Source organism: Hypanus sabinus, chromosome 4 (genome assembly GCF_030144855.1).
Source record: "Hypanus sabinus isolate sHypSab1 chromosome 4, sHypSab1.hap1, whole genome shotgun sequence".
NCBI classification, from domain to species: domain Eukaryota; kingdom Metazoa; phylum Chordata; class Chondrichthyes; order Myliobatiformes; family Dasyatidae; genus Hypanus; species Hypanus sabinus.
Genome location: NC_082709.1, coordinates 182248469 through 182265724, shown reverse-complemented (window position 1 = coordinate 182265724; position 17256 = coordinate 182248469). Strand labels below are relative to the sequence as shown.

The 17256-nt window shown below is 42.5% G+C and overlaps 1 protein-coding gene across 21 annotated transcripts in view; it reads left to right on the top strand.

Moving 5' to 3' along the window:
• Positions 1-4290: 4290 nt before the first annotated feature.
• The window catches only part of LOC132393550 (L-asparaginase 1-like), a 116375-nt gene continuing 103409 nt past the window's right edge, over positions 4291-17256 (top strand). For 11 of the 21 annotated variants that reach the window (XR_009511934.1, XM_059968951.1, XM_059968941.1 and 8 more), the window contains exons 1-3: positions 4413-4631; positions 5277-5419; positions 16681-16774. Coding sequence is in view for 16 of the 21 variants with exons in the window: in XM_059968951.1 (XP_059824934.1) it covers positions 5353-5419; positions 16681-16774 (161 nt within the window). In the remaining 5 variants the exon portion in view is untranslated. The other 10 variants (XM_059968939.1, XM_059968943.1, XM_059968942.1 and 7 more) reach the window with 10 other exon arrangements.

Below are 17256 nucleotides of genomic sequence, written 5' to 3'. Positions count from 1 at the left end.
TGCCCCCCTCAGCAACAAGTATATCGTTTTGGATGCTGTTGAGGGGGATGACCTGACAGGGGACGGCCAAGGTGACCGGGTCTCTGGCACTGAGCCTGGCGCTGTTGTGCAGGAGGGAAGGAGGGAGAAGAGGAATGCTGTAGTCATAGGGGATTCCATAGTCAGGGGAACAGACAGGAGATTCTGTGAGCCTGATAGAGATACCCGCATGGTGTGTTGCCTCCCAGGTGCCAGGTTACGGGATGTCTCGGATCGGGTCCAGAATATTCTGAAAGGAGAGAGCGAGCAGCCAGCTGTCTTGCTACATGTTGGTACCAATGACATAGAGAGGAAAAGGGAGGAGGTCCTGAAGAGAGATTTCCGGGAGTTAGGAAGGAAGCTGAGAAGCAGGACCTCCAGGGTGGTAATCTCAGGATTGCTACCTGTGCCACATGCTAGCAAGGGTAGGAATAGTGGGATCAGGCAGACGGATGTGTGGCTGAGAGACTGGTGCAGGGAGCAGAGATTCAGATTCTTGGATCATTGAGATCTCTTCTGGGGAAGTATGACCTGTTCAGAAAGGATGGGTTACACCTGAACCCGAAGGGGACCAGTATCCTGGTGGGAAGGTTTAATAGAGCTGTTAAGGAGGGTTTAAACTAATTTGGCAGGGGGGTGGGAACTGGAATGATAGATCAGAAGAGGGGGAAAACAGAAATAAATCTAAGATAATGAGCAGTAAAGATGTCAGGAAGGACAGGCAGATGATGGGGCAAATTTGCAACCATTGGAGTGACTTGCAGTGCAATCAAAGCAAAAAGTACCAAATACTGGTCTTAAGGTGTTACACTGAAATGCACGCAGCATAAGGAATAAGATGGATGATCTTTTCGTACAGTTACAGATTGGCAGGTATGATGTTGTGGCTAAAGGATGCATGTCTCTGGGAGCTGAACGTCCAAGGATACACAGTGTATCAGAAGGATAGGCAGGTAGGCAGAGGGGGTGGCGTGGCTTTATTGATAAGAAATGATATTAAATCATTAGAAAGAAGTTACATAGGATTGGAAGGTGCAGAATCTTTATGGGTTGAGCTAAGAAATCGCAGGGGTAAAAGGACCCTGATGGCAGTTATCTACAGGCCTCCTAACAGCTGCAGTGAGGTGGACTACAAATTACAACAGGAAATAGAGAAGGCTTGCCAGAAGGGCAGTGTTATGATAATTGTAGGGGATTTTAACATGCGAGTGGATTGGGAAAATCAGGTCGGCACTGGATCTCAAGAGAGAGAATTTGTAGAACGTCTACGAGATGGCTTTCTAGAACAGCTTGTTGTTGAGCCCACTAGGGGATCGGCTGTACTGGATTGGGTATTGTGTAATGAACCAGTGGTTCATTAGCCACTTTCGGATCACTTGAGTCCCTGTACTATATCACTTCTCTGGCTCTTGTTACTTTGAATTCCTCCTCCAGGGATTTGAAGGGTTTCAAAATATATGTTAGAGAATAATATTATTTGACCTTCTAACTCGAATTGGAGTTCACCTTGTGTTATGGTGCCAAAACCAGACAGTAGTATTAGGTTTTGTACGGACTACAGGAAGGTGAATGCTGTGACGAAAACAGATGCATATCCAATTCCTAGAGTAGATGATTGTGTAGATAAAGTTGGAAAAGCAAAATTCCTTACAAAGATTGATTTATTGAAAGGGTATTGGTGTGTTCCATTAACGGATAGAGGTAGAGAGATTTCTGCATTTGTAACTCCATCTGGATTATATGAACATAGTGTTCTTCCATTTGGGATGAAGAATGTTCCAGGTACTTTGCAGCACATGATTAACTCTGTGATTCAGGGATTAAAGATACAGATGCTTATATTGACGATTTGGTGACAGGAAATGATACTTGGGAAGCACACATTACTGCAGTGGAGGAATTATTTGAAAGGCTTTCAAAAGCTAACTTAACTATTAACTTAGCTAACAGTGAATTTGGACATGTCACTGTGACTTACCTTGGTTATGTTGTGGGTCAAGGTAAGGTAGCTCCTGTTCAGGCAAAAGTTCAAGTAATTTTAGAGATCCCCACTCCAACTGGAAAAAAGACTCTCAGAAGATTCCTGGGAATGGTAGGATACTACCGATAATTTTGTAAGAATTTTGCTAATGTTGCCCTTCCATTAACTAACCTCTTGAAGAAGAATGAGAAGTTTGTGTGGGCAGTGGCTTGTCAAGAAGCATTTGAAAAATTGAAAACTATGATTAGTCAACAACCTGTGCTCTGGGCACCTGACTTTGAAAAACCTTTTTCATTACTGTAGATGCTAGTGATGAGGCTGCAGGAGCAGTATTATTGCAAAGGAATGAGGGCAATGAGGTTGATCATCCAGTAGCTTACTTTTCTAAGAAATCTAATAAGCATCAAAGAAACTATTCCGCAATAGAAAAGCAATTATTATCTCTTGTTATGGTCTTAGAACATTTTGATGTGTGTGTTGGTACAACTCAAAAGCCGCTCATCGTCTACACCAACCATAATCCCTTAGTGTTTCTGAGTAAGATGAAAAACAAAAATAGAAGGTTATTAAATTGGAGTTTAATGTTACAGGAGTACAATATTTTGATAACTCATATTAAAGGTAAAGATAATGTGATTGCTGATTTGTTTGACAAACCTTATTGAATTTTTTGAATAACTTACGAGGAATGTTGATGAGGGTAAGGCAGTGGATGTAGTCTATATAGCCTTTGACAAAGTTCCACATGGAAGGTTAGTTAAGAAGGTTCAGTCGTTAGGTATTAATGATGGAGTAATAAAATGGATTCAACAGTGGCTAGATGGGAGATGCCAGAGAGTAGTGGTGGATAATTGTTTATCGGGATGGAGGCCGGTGACTAGCGGGGTGCTTCAGGGATCTGTTTTGGGCCCAATGTTGTTTGTAATATACATAAATGATCTGGATGATGGGGTGGTAAATTGGATTAGTAAGTATGCCGATGATACTAAGGTAGGAGGTATTGTGGATAATGAGGTGGGTTTTCAAAGCTTGCAGGGAGATTTATGCCAGTTAGAAGAATGGGCTGAACGTTGGCAGATGGAGTTTAATGCTGAGAAGTGTGAGGTTCTACATTTTGGCAGGAATAATCCAAATAGAACATACAGGGTAAATGGTAGGGCATTGAGGAATGCAGAGGAACAGAGAGATCTAGGAATAACAGTGCATAGTTCCCTGAAGGTGGAGTCTCATGTAGATAGGGTGGTGAAGAAGGTTTTGGAACGCTGACTATAAATCAAAGCATTGAGTACAGAAGTTGGGATGTAATGTTAAAATTGTACAAGGCATTGGTAAGGCCAAATTTAGAATATTGTGTGCAGTTCTGGTCACCGAATTATAGGAAAGATATCAATAAATTAGAGAGAGTGCAGAGACGATTTACTAGGATGTTACCTGGGTTTCAGCACTTAAGTTACAGAGAAAGGTTGAACAAGTTAGGTCCCTATTCATTGGAGCATAGAAGGTTGAGGGGAGATTTGATGGAGGTATTTAAAATTTTGAGAGGGATAGATAGAGTTGATGTGAATAGGCTGTTTCCATTGAGAGTAGGGGAGATTCAAACAAAAGGACATGATTTGAGAGTTAGGGGGCAGAAGTTTAAGGGAAACACGAGGGGGTATTTCTTTACTCAGAGAGTGATAGCTGTGTGGAATGAGCTTCCTGTAGAAGTAGTAGAGGCCAGTTCAGTTGTGTCATTTAAGGTAAAATTGGATAGGTGTATGGACAGGAAAGGAATGGAGGGTTATGGGCTGAGTGTGGGTAGGTGGGACTAGGTGAGAGTAAGAGTTTGGCACAGACTAGGAGGGCCGAGATGGCCTGTTACCGTGCTGTGATTGTTATATGGTTATATGGTTATATGATTGTTTATCTCGATGTTGAATGTATAATGTAATTTTTTTTATGGAGTGATATTTTAACATTTGTAACACTCCTGCGTAATAATTTGGAAGGTGATGTATGATAATACTATGTATACTGTGTATGTTGTAAATTTTATACATTTGTATTATTTTCTTTTTGTGAATAATTAATTGTTAAAATTTTGTTCTTGACAGATCAAAAAATTTTTTTGTAGGGAGGTGTCACGTACCTGTGGGTATCTTGGGCCTGTCACATGACCATGATGTAATTGAGGCTATGCTGGGCATGATGTAATGGTCTTGTGATGGTGGAGTGACGTAATTTTCCAGCCAGTGAGAGGTCATGTGATAGTTTTTTTTCAACAGGGTATAAAAGGAGAACTGCTCCCTGTGATGCAGGGTGGTTTGTGGTTGAATTTGCCAGTGACTCCGTTCTGCTGTGTATTCGATGTTATGATGCAGTTTTGTTCTAAAGTGGAGCGTTACTTCCTGCCTTAAGTCTCAAAGGTTATTGCCGGCAATTTTGCTACAATATTGCCAGTTCAGTCCAGTGGAGAGTGAAGGTTTATTGAAGTTTGGGAAGCTGGAAGAATTGAGGAAAGTTGGTGTTGTCGGCCGTAAAGCAGGGTTGACCTTATTTAATCTTCGTACAAGGAGTTAGTAATCTGTGTCCATGATAACTCCTGCATTTCTGAAAGCAGAAAGAGTTGGATGCAGGGTTTCTCCAAGGGAAGGTCAGTGCCTTTAAACCATTTTATTTCCTTCGTCGTAAATCCTTTGAGCAAGGTATACGTCGGTTGGGATCAGCAGTAACGCCAGGAAAGAGAATTTATTACCTCAAGGAAAGTCTCTCCTAAGCGACTGTGTAAAACATTTGGACTTTCACGGTACTACTTCTAAGAACTGTTATCGCATTATCGCTTTAAGAACTGTTAGAACTGCCGGATCGCAGCTGATTTCCGGTTAAGTTAGTCGTTTATAAAAACACAAAATACTGGCAGAATTCAGCAGGCCAGACAGCATTTATGGGAGGAGGTAGTGATGACGTTTCGGGTCGAAACCCTTCATCAGGAGGGTTAAGTCACTAAGTTAGTCGTTTGTTTGGGTTTTTGCCCACCAGTGAGTGTGTGCATTTGTCTCTACTTGTCTATTTTGCCCATGCGTTTGGTGTGTGTGTGTGAGGATCAGAATAACAAATAGCGCGTGGGACCCTTGGATGCTACGTGTGTGAACACACATAATATGATTTTTGTATCCCCACCCTCTCCTCTGATCAACTGTGATACTGTCCATTCCTGGAAACTTTGTTTTTTTAATATTTACTCATAGCAAGTTAGCATAGTTAAAAAAAAGACGTTAATGTTTCTACACATCAACAGACAGATCTGAACTCCACACTTCACCCCTACAGTCCAAAGTGCTTCCAGTCTGTGCTGAACCAGGAGAGGCTTTGCAATGTCAGAACTTAAGATTTATCTCTACTACACCGGTGGAACTATCGGCATGGGATCTTCTGAGAGTGGTGAGGATTGCATCGAAATCTCCAAAATAGGGGAACTCAGGGCCTATGATTTGAGCTCGCAGCAGAAGACGACCAGTTTACTTTTAATTAACACTCATTCAGGAGTGTTTCTGCTCAAAGCAGAATCACTTTTGAGTTAAACATTTACTACTAAATAATTTTTAAGCTTTCCACTGAGGTGCTGTTTCTATTTTATTAGAATGTCATACTCCTTATTGTTCAGCACTAGAATATACATTTCGGTCTATCACGTTTATGCCACCGTTTTTGCCCATCTACACACATCCTATTTGTTCACACTAGTACTATATCTTCCTGTGCCCTGCCTTTTTAAGTGTATTAATTTTGTGGAAATATTTAACTTTGTAGACTGGCTGCCACAGTAGTGTACAGTTAGTGCAATGCTGTTAGAGCTAGGGGTGGCATATTTCAGTTTTTGCACTGTCTATATGTTCTCTGAATGACCACGTGGGTTTCCTCTGGGCATTCCGGTTTCCTCCCTCAGTCTAAAGATGTACCAGTTAGTTGGTTAATTGGTCATTATAAATTGTACTGAGGTTAGGCTGGTGTTAAATTGGTGGTTTGCTAGGCGACTCAGCTTTTTGGGCCAGAAGGGCCTGGTCTGTGCTGTATCTCTCAATAAAATAAAATGTTCCTTCTGTAACAGAGGGATAATATTGTAAAGTCTGTCATCTTTTGCTGAACAGGAGATACTGATTATAAGGCAGTACTTTAAATCTAATCAAACACCTCAGCTCAGCTACCTGGTTGCCATACTTTATAATTCTGATTCCGATTCCTGTTCCAACATGTTGGTTCACAGCCTCCTCTTGTGCCAAAATGAGGACACCCTCAGGGTGGAGGCGCAACACCTTATATTCTTTTTGGGTAGCCTCCAATCAGATGGCATGAATATTGATTTCTACTTAGGTTAAAAACAAATTTCCTTCTCCCTCCCCTTTTCTCGATTGCCCACTCTGGCCTCTTGCCTCTTCTCACTTGCCTATCACCTCCTCCTTTCCTTTCTCCTATGGTCCACTCTCCTCTCCTATCAGATTCCTTCCTCCCAAGCCCTACAACCCCCCCCCCCCCACCTTTTAATTTTGGCGTCTTCACCCTGCCTGATTAAATATTTGCATCAACGAGCAGGTGTACAGGTGTACCTAATAAAGTGGTCATGGTCTATTTTTGAGAATTTTTCTTGAATTCACATATAGTCTTTCAATAATTTGGTATAATACATTCATATTGCAGATGACAATGGATCTCATTTAAATGTAGTGGCTGTCTCTTAAATGTTTTAAATGAATGTCTCTTAATTGTAGTAACTGCATCTGGTTCCAGGAGCTCCTCTGGTAGGATGTTCAAAAATGCATCAACCCCTTCTTTTCATGCTAAAGTTAAGCCCCCTTATTTACAATGCCCTTACCAGGGGGAAAATATTGTGAACATCCAACTTATCAATGACTTGGATAATGTTTTACTTTTCAGTCAAGTCACCTCTGAGCCCCCTACACTCCAGGGAAAGAAACCCAGCTGATTCAGCATGATTTTGAGTGTGGGTTGCCTCCAACCTAATGAACATCAATTTCTCTAACTTCTTATCATTTCTCCTCCCACCTCCCTTTTACCGCTCCTCATTCAGGGTCCCCTCTAACTCCTTCTCCTCATCAGCCCATCACCTCTCAGCTTCTTGCTACTTTCCCTCCTCCCCCACCCACCTAACTTCCCCTCACCTGCCAACTTGTACTCTTCCCACCCCCCCCCCCCAGCATTTTACTTGAGGTAAAATGCTTCACTGGTCCCGATGAAGGGTTTCGGCCCAAAACATTGACTGTACTCTTTTCCATAGATGCTGTCTGGCCAGCTGAGTTCCTCCAGCATTTTGTGTTGTGTTGCTCTGGATTTTCCAGCATCTGCAGAATCTCTTGTGTGTATAATTTGTGTTGCAATTGAACTCCAATCAATTATCATAGGTAATCAGCAAATCTTCAGAAGCAGAACTTCTTGTGTTTGGGTCTGTGCTTTTTGGCTGATATTACGAACTACCAAATACTTACCACTAGGATGTTTGACCTTTTCCAGTTCAGGTGCAAATTGTCCCTTCTGTACGTATCCCACTTTCCCTGGAAGAGAGCCCAAGATCCACAAATCTTATGCACTCCTTCCTACACCAACTTCTGAGGTACCTATTAAACCATTAAACCATATAATCTTCCTAGTTCATGGCATGGGTAGCAATCCTGAGATTACAACCCTGGAGGTCCTGCTCTTTAACTTGGCACCTAACTCCCTGTGCAGAACCCCATCACTTGTCCTACCTATGTCATTGGTACCTACATGGACCACAGCTTATAACCATATAACAATTACAGCACGGAAACATCTCATCCCTTCTAGTCCATGCCAAATGCTTACTCTCACCTAGTCCCACTGGCCCGCACTGAGCCCATAACCCTCCATTCCTTTCCTATCCATATAACTATCCAATTTTACTTTAAATGACAATACCAAACCTGCCTCTACCACTTCTACTGGAAGCTTGTTCCACATAGCTACCACTCTGAGTAAAGAAATTCCCACTCGTGTTACCCTTAAACTTTTGCCCCCAACTCTCAACTCATGTCCTCTTGTTTGAATCTCCACTACTCTCAATGGAAAAAGCCTATCAACGTCAACTCTATCTATCCCCCTCATAATTTTAAATACCTCTATCAAGTCCCCCCTCAACCTTCTATGCTCCAAAGAATAAAGACCTAACTTGTTCAACCTTTCCCTGTAACTTGGGTGCTAAAACACAGGTAAAATTCTAGTAAATCTTCTCTTTACTGTCTCTATTTTGTTGATAACTTTCCTATAATTTGGTGACCAGAACTGTACACAATACTCCAAATTGGGCCTTACCAATGCCTTGTACAATTTTAAAATTACATCCCAACTCCTATACTCAATGGTCTGATTTATAAAGGCCAACATACCAAAAGTTTTCTTCACCACCCCAACCACATGAGATTCCACCTTCAGGGAACTATGCACAATTATTCCTAGATCACTCTGTTCTACTGCATTCTTCAATGCCCTACCATTTACCATGTATGTCCTATTTGGACTATTCCTACCAAAATGTAGCACCTCACACTTATCAGCATTAAACTCTATCTGCCATCATTCAGCCCATTCTTCTAACTGGCCTAATTCTTGCTGCAAACATTGAAAACCTACTTCCTTATCCACAACGCCACCTACCTTAGTATCATCTGCATACTTACTAATCCAATTTACCACCCCATCATCCAGATCATTAATGTATATGACAAACAACATTGGACCTACTACAGATCCCTGAGGCACACCACTAGTCATCGGCCTCCAACCTGACAAACAGTTATCCACCAGTACTCTCTGGCATCTCCCAACCAGCCATTGTTGAATCCATTTTACTACTTCAATATTAATACCTAACGATTGAACCTTCCTAACTAACTTTCCGTGCGGAACCTTGTCAAAGGCCTTACTGAAGTCCATATAGACAACATCCACTGCTTTACCCTCATCAACTTTACTTGTAATCTCTTCAAAAGATTCAATAAGATTCATCAAACATGACCTTCCATGCACAAATCCATGTTGACTGTTCCTAATCAGACATTTGTCTATCCAGATAATTATATATACCGTCTCTAAGAATACTTTCCATTAACTTACCCACCACTGACCTCAAACTGACAGGCCTATAATTGCTAGGTTTACTGTTAGAACCCTTTTTTAAACAATGGATCCACATGAGTAATACGCCAATCCTCCGGCACCATCCCCGTTTCTAATGACATTTGAAATATTTCTGTCAGAGCCCCTGCTATTTCTACACTAACCTCTCTCAAGGTCCTAGGGAATATGCTGTCCAGACCTGCAGATTTATCCACTTTTATATTCCTTAAAAGCGCCAGTACTTCCTCCTCTTTAATCATCATAGTTTCCATAACTTCCCTACTTGTTTCCCTTACCTTACACAATTCAATATCCTTCTCCTTAGTGAATTCCGAAAAAAAGAAATTGCTCCCCATCTATTTCGGCTCCACACATAGCTGTCCACTCTGATTCTCTAAGGGACCAGTTTTATCCCTCGCTATCCTTTTGCTATTTATAAACTGTAGAAACCCTTTGGATCTATTTTCACCTTACTTGCCAACACAACCTCGTATCTTTTAGCTTTTCTAATTTATTTCTTAAGATTCTTCTTACATTCTTTATATTCCTCGAGCACCTCATTTACTCCATGCTGCCTATATTTATAGCTGATATCTCTATTTTCCTAACCCAAGTTTCCAATATCCCTTGAAAATAATGGCTCTCTCAAACTTTTAACCTTTCCTTTCAACCTAACAGGAACATAAAGATTCTGTACCCTCAAAATTTCACTTTTAAATGATCTCCATTTCTCTATTACATCCTTCCCATAAAACAAATTGTCCCAATCCACTCCTTCTAAATCCTTTCACATCTCCTCAAAGGTAGCCTTTCTCCAATCAAAAATCTCAACCCTGGGTCCAGTACTATCCTTTTCCATAATTAGATTGAAACTAATGGCATTGTGATCACTGGACCCGAAGTGCTCCCCAACACATACCTCTGTCACCTGACCTATTTCATTCCCTAACTGAAGATCCAACACTGCCCATTCTCTAGTTGGTATCTTTATGTATTGCTGCAAAAAACTATTCTGCACATGTTTTACAAACTCCAAACCATCTATTCCTTTTATAGTATCGGCTTCCCAGTCTATGTGTGGAAAATTAAAATCTCCCACAATCACAACCTTGTGCTTACTACAAATATCTGCTATCTCCTTACAAATTTGTTGCTCCAATTCTCGCTCCCCATTAGGTGGTCTATAATACACCCCTATAAATGTTACTACACCTTTCCCATTCCTCAATTCCACCCAAATAGCCTCTCTAGATGAGCTCTCTAATCTATTCTGCCAGAGCACCGCTGTAATATTTTCTCTGACAAGCAACACAACACCTTCCCCTCTTGTCCATCCAATTCTATCACACCTGAAGCAACGAAATCCAGGAATATTTAGTTGCCAATCACACCCCTCTTGCAACCACGTTTCACTAATAGCTACAACATCATATTTCCAGGTGTCAATCCATGCTCTAAGTTCATCCACCTTTCTCACAATGCTCCTAGCATTAAAATAAGCATTTAAGAAATTCTCCACCTCTTCCTCTCTGTTTATCTCTAACAGTATAAAGAACTTTACTGTCTTCTTTTTCTTCCTTCTCCCATACATCTGTTCCTACACTCTGGTTCCCCTCCCCCCTCATCTAGTTTAAATTCACTGGAGCCTCTCTAGCAAACCTACCTGCAAGAATATTTGTCCCCCTCCAGTTCAGATGCAAACTGAAGTAAACACAAAGTGCACTGCTGATGCTGTGGTCAAATCAAGACGTACAAACAAGCTGGATGAACTCAGCAGGTCGGGCACCATCCGTTGAAAGGAGCAGTCAATGTTTCAGGTTGAGACCCTTCGTCAGGACTAAAGAAGGAGGGGCAGGGGCCCTATAAGGAAGGTAGAGGGAGGGTGGAAAACCAATCAGAGGAAAGATCAAGGGGTGGGCGAGGGGAAGCAGGGAGGGGATAGGCAGGAGAGGTGAAGAAAGAATCTAAAGGGAAAGCACTATGGGTAGTAGTAGAAGGCAGAGTCATGAGAGGTGATAGGCAGCTAGAAGTGGAGACAGAGTGAAGGTGGGATGGGGAAGGGAGAGGGAGGGAATTACCAGAAGTTGGAGAATTCGATGTTCATACCAAGGGGCTGGAGACTACCCAGACGGTAGATGAGATGTTATTCCTCCAACCAAAGTTTGGCCTCATCATGGCAGTAGAGGAGGCCATGTATGGACATATAACAACACTTCACTTGTGAGCCTGTTGGGGTAATCTGTTGCATTCAGTGCTCTCGGTGCTGCCTCCTCTACATCGGTGAGACCTGACGCAGATTGGGGGACCGCTTCGTCGAGCACCTCCGCTCCATCTGCCACAACAGACAGGATCACCCGGTTGCCACCCACTTCAGCTCTCCTTCACATTCCCATTCGGAAATGTCCATGCATGGCCTCCTCTACTGCCATGTTGAGGCCAAACTCCGTGAGTTGACTGCTCCTTTCAACGGATGCTGCCCGACCTGCTGAGTTCATCCAGCTTTTTTGTACATACAGATGTAAACCATCCCACTGGAACAGGTCCCACCTTCCCTGGAAAACTGCCCAATTATCTATAAATCTGAAGCCCTCCCTCCAGCACCACATGTTGATCTGCACTATCTTACTATTTCTAAACCCACCTGCAAATGCACTGGTAGCAATCCTGAGATTGCTATCCTGGAGGTCCTGCCCTTTAACTTTGCATCTTGCTCCCTAAACTCAACTTTCAGGACCTCCTCACTCTTCCTGCCCATGTCATTGATCCTTACATGGACCACGACATCCGGCTGCTCACCCTCCCTCTTGAGAATACTGAGAACTCAATCCGAGATATCGCGGACCCTGGCACCAGGGAGGCAGCAGACCATCCAGGATTCTCAGTCTCTTCCACAGAACCTCCTATCTGTCCCCCTAACTATCGAATCCCCTATGACGACTGCTCTCCTCTTTTCCCTCCTTCCTTTCTGAGCTGAGGGTCCAGTCTCGGTGCCAGAGACGCAACCACTGCAAATTGTCTCTTGTAGGTCCTCCCCACCAACGGTATCCAAAACGGTATACTTACTGTTGATGGGAACGGCCACAGGGGTGCTCTGCTCTTCCTGTCTATTCCCCTTCCCTCTCCTGACAGTCACCCAACTACCTGTCTCCTGACTCCTAGGGGTGACTGTCTCCCTGTAACTCCTGTCTGTTTCTGCCTCACAAATGATCCGAAGTTCATCCAGCTCCAGCTCCAGTTCCCTAACACGGTTTGTCAGGAGCTGCAGCTGGATGCACCTTTTACAGGTGTAGTCATCAGGGACAACATTGCTCGCCCTGACTTCCCACATACTGCAAACGGAGCACTCAACTGCCCTAACTGCTGCCTCCATTACCTACTCCTAATCTAATTAGATTAACTAAAAGAGCTTACCCAGCCTTACCTCACCTGGGGTGAAGCTCGTACTCAGCCCCTGCTCACTTTTAAAATTCTCCTGCTGCCTCACGGGCCGACTTTCATACGCTTGTGCAGTCATGCCCCATTCAAACCTCCCCTCTGCGTGTTCTCACTGAAGCCTGGTTGAGCCAAAGCCAACCCACTCTGCCTCAGTCTGACGATGGCTGCTACAATGACCACAAACTTCTTGCTGTTCACCCTCCCATTTCAGAATGCTGAGGACTCGATCTGAGATATCCTGGACCCTGGCACTCGGGAGGCAATGTAACATCTGGGAACCTAGTTCTTGCCCACAGTACCGTCCTGTCCATTCCCCTAACTAATGAATTCCCTATCACCACAGCATGCTTCTTCTTCCCACTTCCTGCCTGAGTCTCAGAGGCAGAGAGTGCCAGAAAGCTAACCACTGTGACTTTTCTGTTAGATAATCTTTCCCAACAGTATCCAAAATGCTATACTTGTTTTTGTTGGGGGATGGCAACAGGGGTGTTCTGCACTAGCTACTTAACCCCTTTCCCCTTCCTGACTGTCATCCTCTTTCCTGTGTCCTGCACCTTGGGTGTAACTACCTCTCTGTATGTCCTAAATATCATCCCATCAGTCTCCATAGTGGTCTGGAGTTCATCCAGCTCCAGCTCCAAATTCACAGTGCTGTTTGTTAGAAGCTGCAGCTGGATGCACTTCTTGCAGTTGCAGGATCGGGAATACTGGCGGCTTCCCTGCCTTCCCGTATCTTGCAAGAGGAAGATTTCACTAACCTGCCTGGCATTCCTACTGTCCTAGCTGAGCAACTATGAAGAAGAGATGGAAAAACTTGAGCTTTTCTTTGCTTTCTCTGCCTAAAGCTTCTCTTTGCAGAAGCCTCAAAAAACTAAAGCCTCAAGATCACCATTCTGACTATGTCCTCTCAGATGATGGCCACTGCACTTGCCCCTGCCTTCCTTTAATTTGCTCTTACTAATCAATCGCAACTAACAATACTAACTAATCATGCCAATTTTGGCTGCTTGTCAACGCTCTATTACACCGTGGCGACCCGCTGTTGCCTTTTATCCGTGGGCAGTCATTCAAATTGAAGTCCCCTCCTCTCCAGACTTCCAACATCCCGATTGGCCACTGGTCAAAGGTCTATTACATGGCCATGGCCACTGTTGCCTTTAATCCTCGGGCAGTCAACCTGATTGAATTCCCGTCCTCTCTAAACTTCCAACATCCTGATTGGCCTCTGGTCAAAGTTCCATTTGTGGAACATTTTCAAAGAATTCCAACACATTCCTCAGGCAAGATTTTCACTTGAGGAAACCATGCTGTCTGCAGCCTATTTTATCATGTGCCTCCAAGTACTTTGAGATCTCATCCTTCATAATCAGCTCCAGCATTTTCCTAACTACTGAGGTCAAACTAACTGGCCTATGGTTTCCTTTCTTCTGCCTCTGTTCCTTTTTGAAGAGTGAAGTAACATTTGCAACTTTCCAATGTTAAGGAACCATTCCAGAATCTAGTGATTCTTGAAAGATCATTACTAATGTATCCACAATCTCTTCAGCCACCCCATACAGAACCATGGGATGTTTACCATCTGGTCCAGGTGACCTGCCTACCTTCAGACCTTTCAGTTTCCCAAGACCCTTTTCTCTGGTTATGGTAACTTCACACTCTTCATGACCCCAATACCTGGAACTTCCACCATACTGCTCGTGTCTTCCACAGTGAAGACTGATGCAAAATACTTGTTCAATTCATCTGCCATTTCCTTGTCCCCCATTATTACCTCTCCAGCATCATTTTTAGTGGTCCAATATCCAATCTCACCTCTCTTTAACACTTTATGAATTTGAAGAAACTTTTGGTGTCATCTTTAATATTATTGGCTAACTTACTTTCATATTCTATCTCTACCTTCTTAGTGACTTTTTTTACTTGCCTTCTGTTATTTTTTTAAAAGTTTCCCAATCCTCTCACTCTCATGAATTTTTGCTCTATTATATGCCCTCCCTTTGACTTTTATGTTGGCTTTGAATTGCCTTGTTAGCCAAAGCTGTGTCTTCTTTCCTTTAAAATACTTCCTTCTCTTTAGGATGTATATATCCCGTGCCTCTGAACCACTTCCAGAAATTCCAGCCAGTGCCACTCTGCTGTCATCCCTGCCAGTGTTCTTTTCCAATTAATTCTGACCAACTCCTCTCTCATGCCTCTGTAATTCCATCTACTGTACTACTGATATTACTGACTTCTCCTTCAGCTTCTCCTTCTCAGACTTCAGGGTGAATTCAATCATATTATGATCATTTTCCCTCAAGGGTTCTTTTATTTTAAGCTCTCTAATCAATTCAGTGAAATAAAGTAAAATATGTAAAATAAAGAGTGATGAAGGAGTAAACGTGAATGTGTACTGAATCCAGTTATCGCTGAGGGCAGTGGGAGTGGTTGATATCTGAAATGCACAGCTAGAAGAGACGGCAGAATCATATTTAATTACCATTTAAGAGAAAGTTAAAAAGGAACTTTAATCACTAAAGCACAACAGTATATGGTATTAGTATGGGCAAACAGTTTAGTGTCAACGTGGCCAAACTGTTCAGAATGGGCACTGAGTGCACAGGGGCTCTTCAGTGTTCATTCCAAAGACGTACAGGTGTATTGTTTAACTGGTTACTTGGGTGTATTTGGGGGGAAAAGGGTTCGCTAGCCTGGAGGGGGCTGTTACGCACTGTATCTCTAAATAAATATGATTAACACTGTAACTCTTCACTTTTGGGTTAGTTTCCCAAGGCCTTAAATTTCCTGATGTATCAATGTTCAAAGAAAAATTTATTCTCTGTATACGTACATGTCACCACATACAAACCTGAAATTCTTTCTCCTGTAGGTGTTCTCAGCAAATCTATAGAATGGTAAATGTAAACAGGATCAATGAAAGACCAAGAACATAGAAGACAACAAACTGTGCAAATAGAAACCAAAATGGCAATAATTAACAAAAGCATGAAATAACAAAATAAAGAGTCCTTAAAGTGAGATCATTGGTTGTGGAAACATCTCAATTGATGAGTGTAATTATGCTCCTTTGTTCAAGACCCTGATGGTTGAGGGGTAGTAACAGTTCTTGAAGCTGGTTGTGTGAGTCCTGAGGCACTTGCATCTTCTAACTGATGGCAGCAGCGAGAAAAGAGCATGGCCTGGGTGGTGAGGTTCTTTGAGGATAGATGCTGCTTTTCTACGACAGTGCTTTAAGTAGATGTGCTCGATGCTTGGGAGGTCTTTACCTGTGAAGCACTGGGCCAAATCCACTACTTTCTGCAGGATTTTCTGCTCAAAGGCATTAGTGATCCTATACCAGGCGTTAATGTAGCCAGTTAGCACACTTTCCATCACACACTATAGAAGTTTGCCAAGGTTTTTGATGACGTACCGAATCTCCACAGACTCCTAAGGAAGTAGAGGCTTTCTTCGCAATTACATTTATATGATGGGTCCAGGACAGGTCCTCTGAGATAGTGACAATCAGGAATTTAAAGTTGCTGACCCTGTCCACCTCCAATCCCTGACAAGGAATGGTTCATAGACCTCTGGTTTTCCCTCTCCTGAAGTCTACTATTGGCTCATTGGTCTTGCTGACATTGGGAAAGGTTGTTGTTATGACACTACTCAGCTAAATTTTCAATCTCCCTCCTGTAAGCTGATTTATCAGCACAACAAATGGTCCACAACAGCGGTGTTATCAGCAAACTTGTATATGGTGTTGGAGCTGTACTTAGACACAGTCATAGGTTTAAAGTGAGTGGAGCAGGGGATAATCACAGTCTTATGGTGCACCTGTGCTGAAGGAGATTGTGGAGAAGATGCTTTTTACCAAACTGAACTGACTGGGATCAAAATTTTTGGATGTGCAAAATAAAACTTGCATGCAGTTGATTTTGTTCAGATTCACTATTAACATCCCCCATGTCAAAATTGGTCTTGATGAAAGGTCTTGGATTGAAAAGTTGACTGTTTATTTCATCTCCATAGATACTCCCTGACCTGTTGAGTTCCTCCAGCATTTTGTGTCTGTTGCTCTGGATTTCCAGCATCTGTAGAACCTCTTTTGTTATTGGTTGCATTCTTTCTTCTTTCAGAAAGTCCTGCCAAATTGGAAGCATTTATTAAACAGCTTAAACTCTATCCTCAGCTACATACAAAGTCTGATGACAAAGGTTGGATTTATCTCCCGTGAGTCGTCTTCATATTTCATCTGGGTTTTTAATGGTGACTGAGTTTCGGATTGCAAACTAACATCCATATCTTGTGAATAACTGCAATGCAGGGGTTTCCAAACTTTTTTTTTAATGCTATTTATCCCTACAATTAACCAAGGGGTCCATGGACCCCAGGTTGGGAGCTCCTGATCGAGTGTATGTATAAACTTGCGTATTGAAAGAGGCATCTAGTATTCCCAGGTTATTTACCTCTACTGGCCTTGAGACCAAAAGATATACGGGGGAATGGGTCCATTTGGGTCCAAATCTGCTCTGTCATTCCATCATGACTTATCTATTATCTCCTTCAACTCCATACTTCTGCCTTCTTCCCATAACCTTTGAAATCCTGATTAATCAAGAACCTATCAACCTCTGCTTTAAATATTCCAAATAACTTGGCATCCAGGCTAAAGAAATTAATCCTCATCTCTGTTCTAAATGGATACCCTTGTA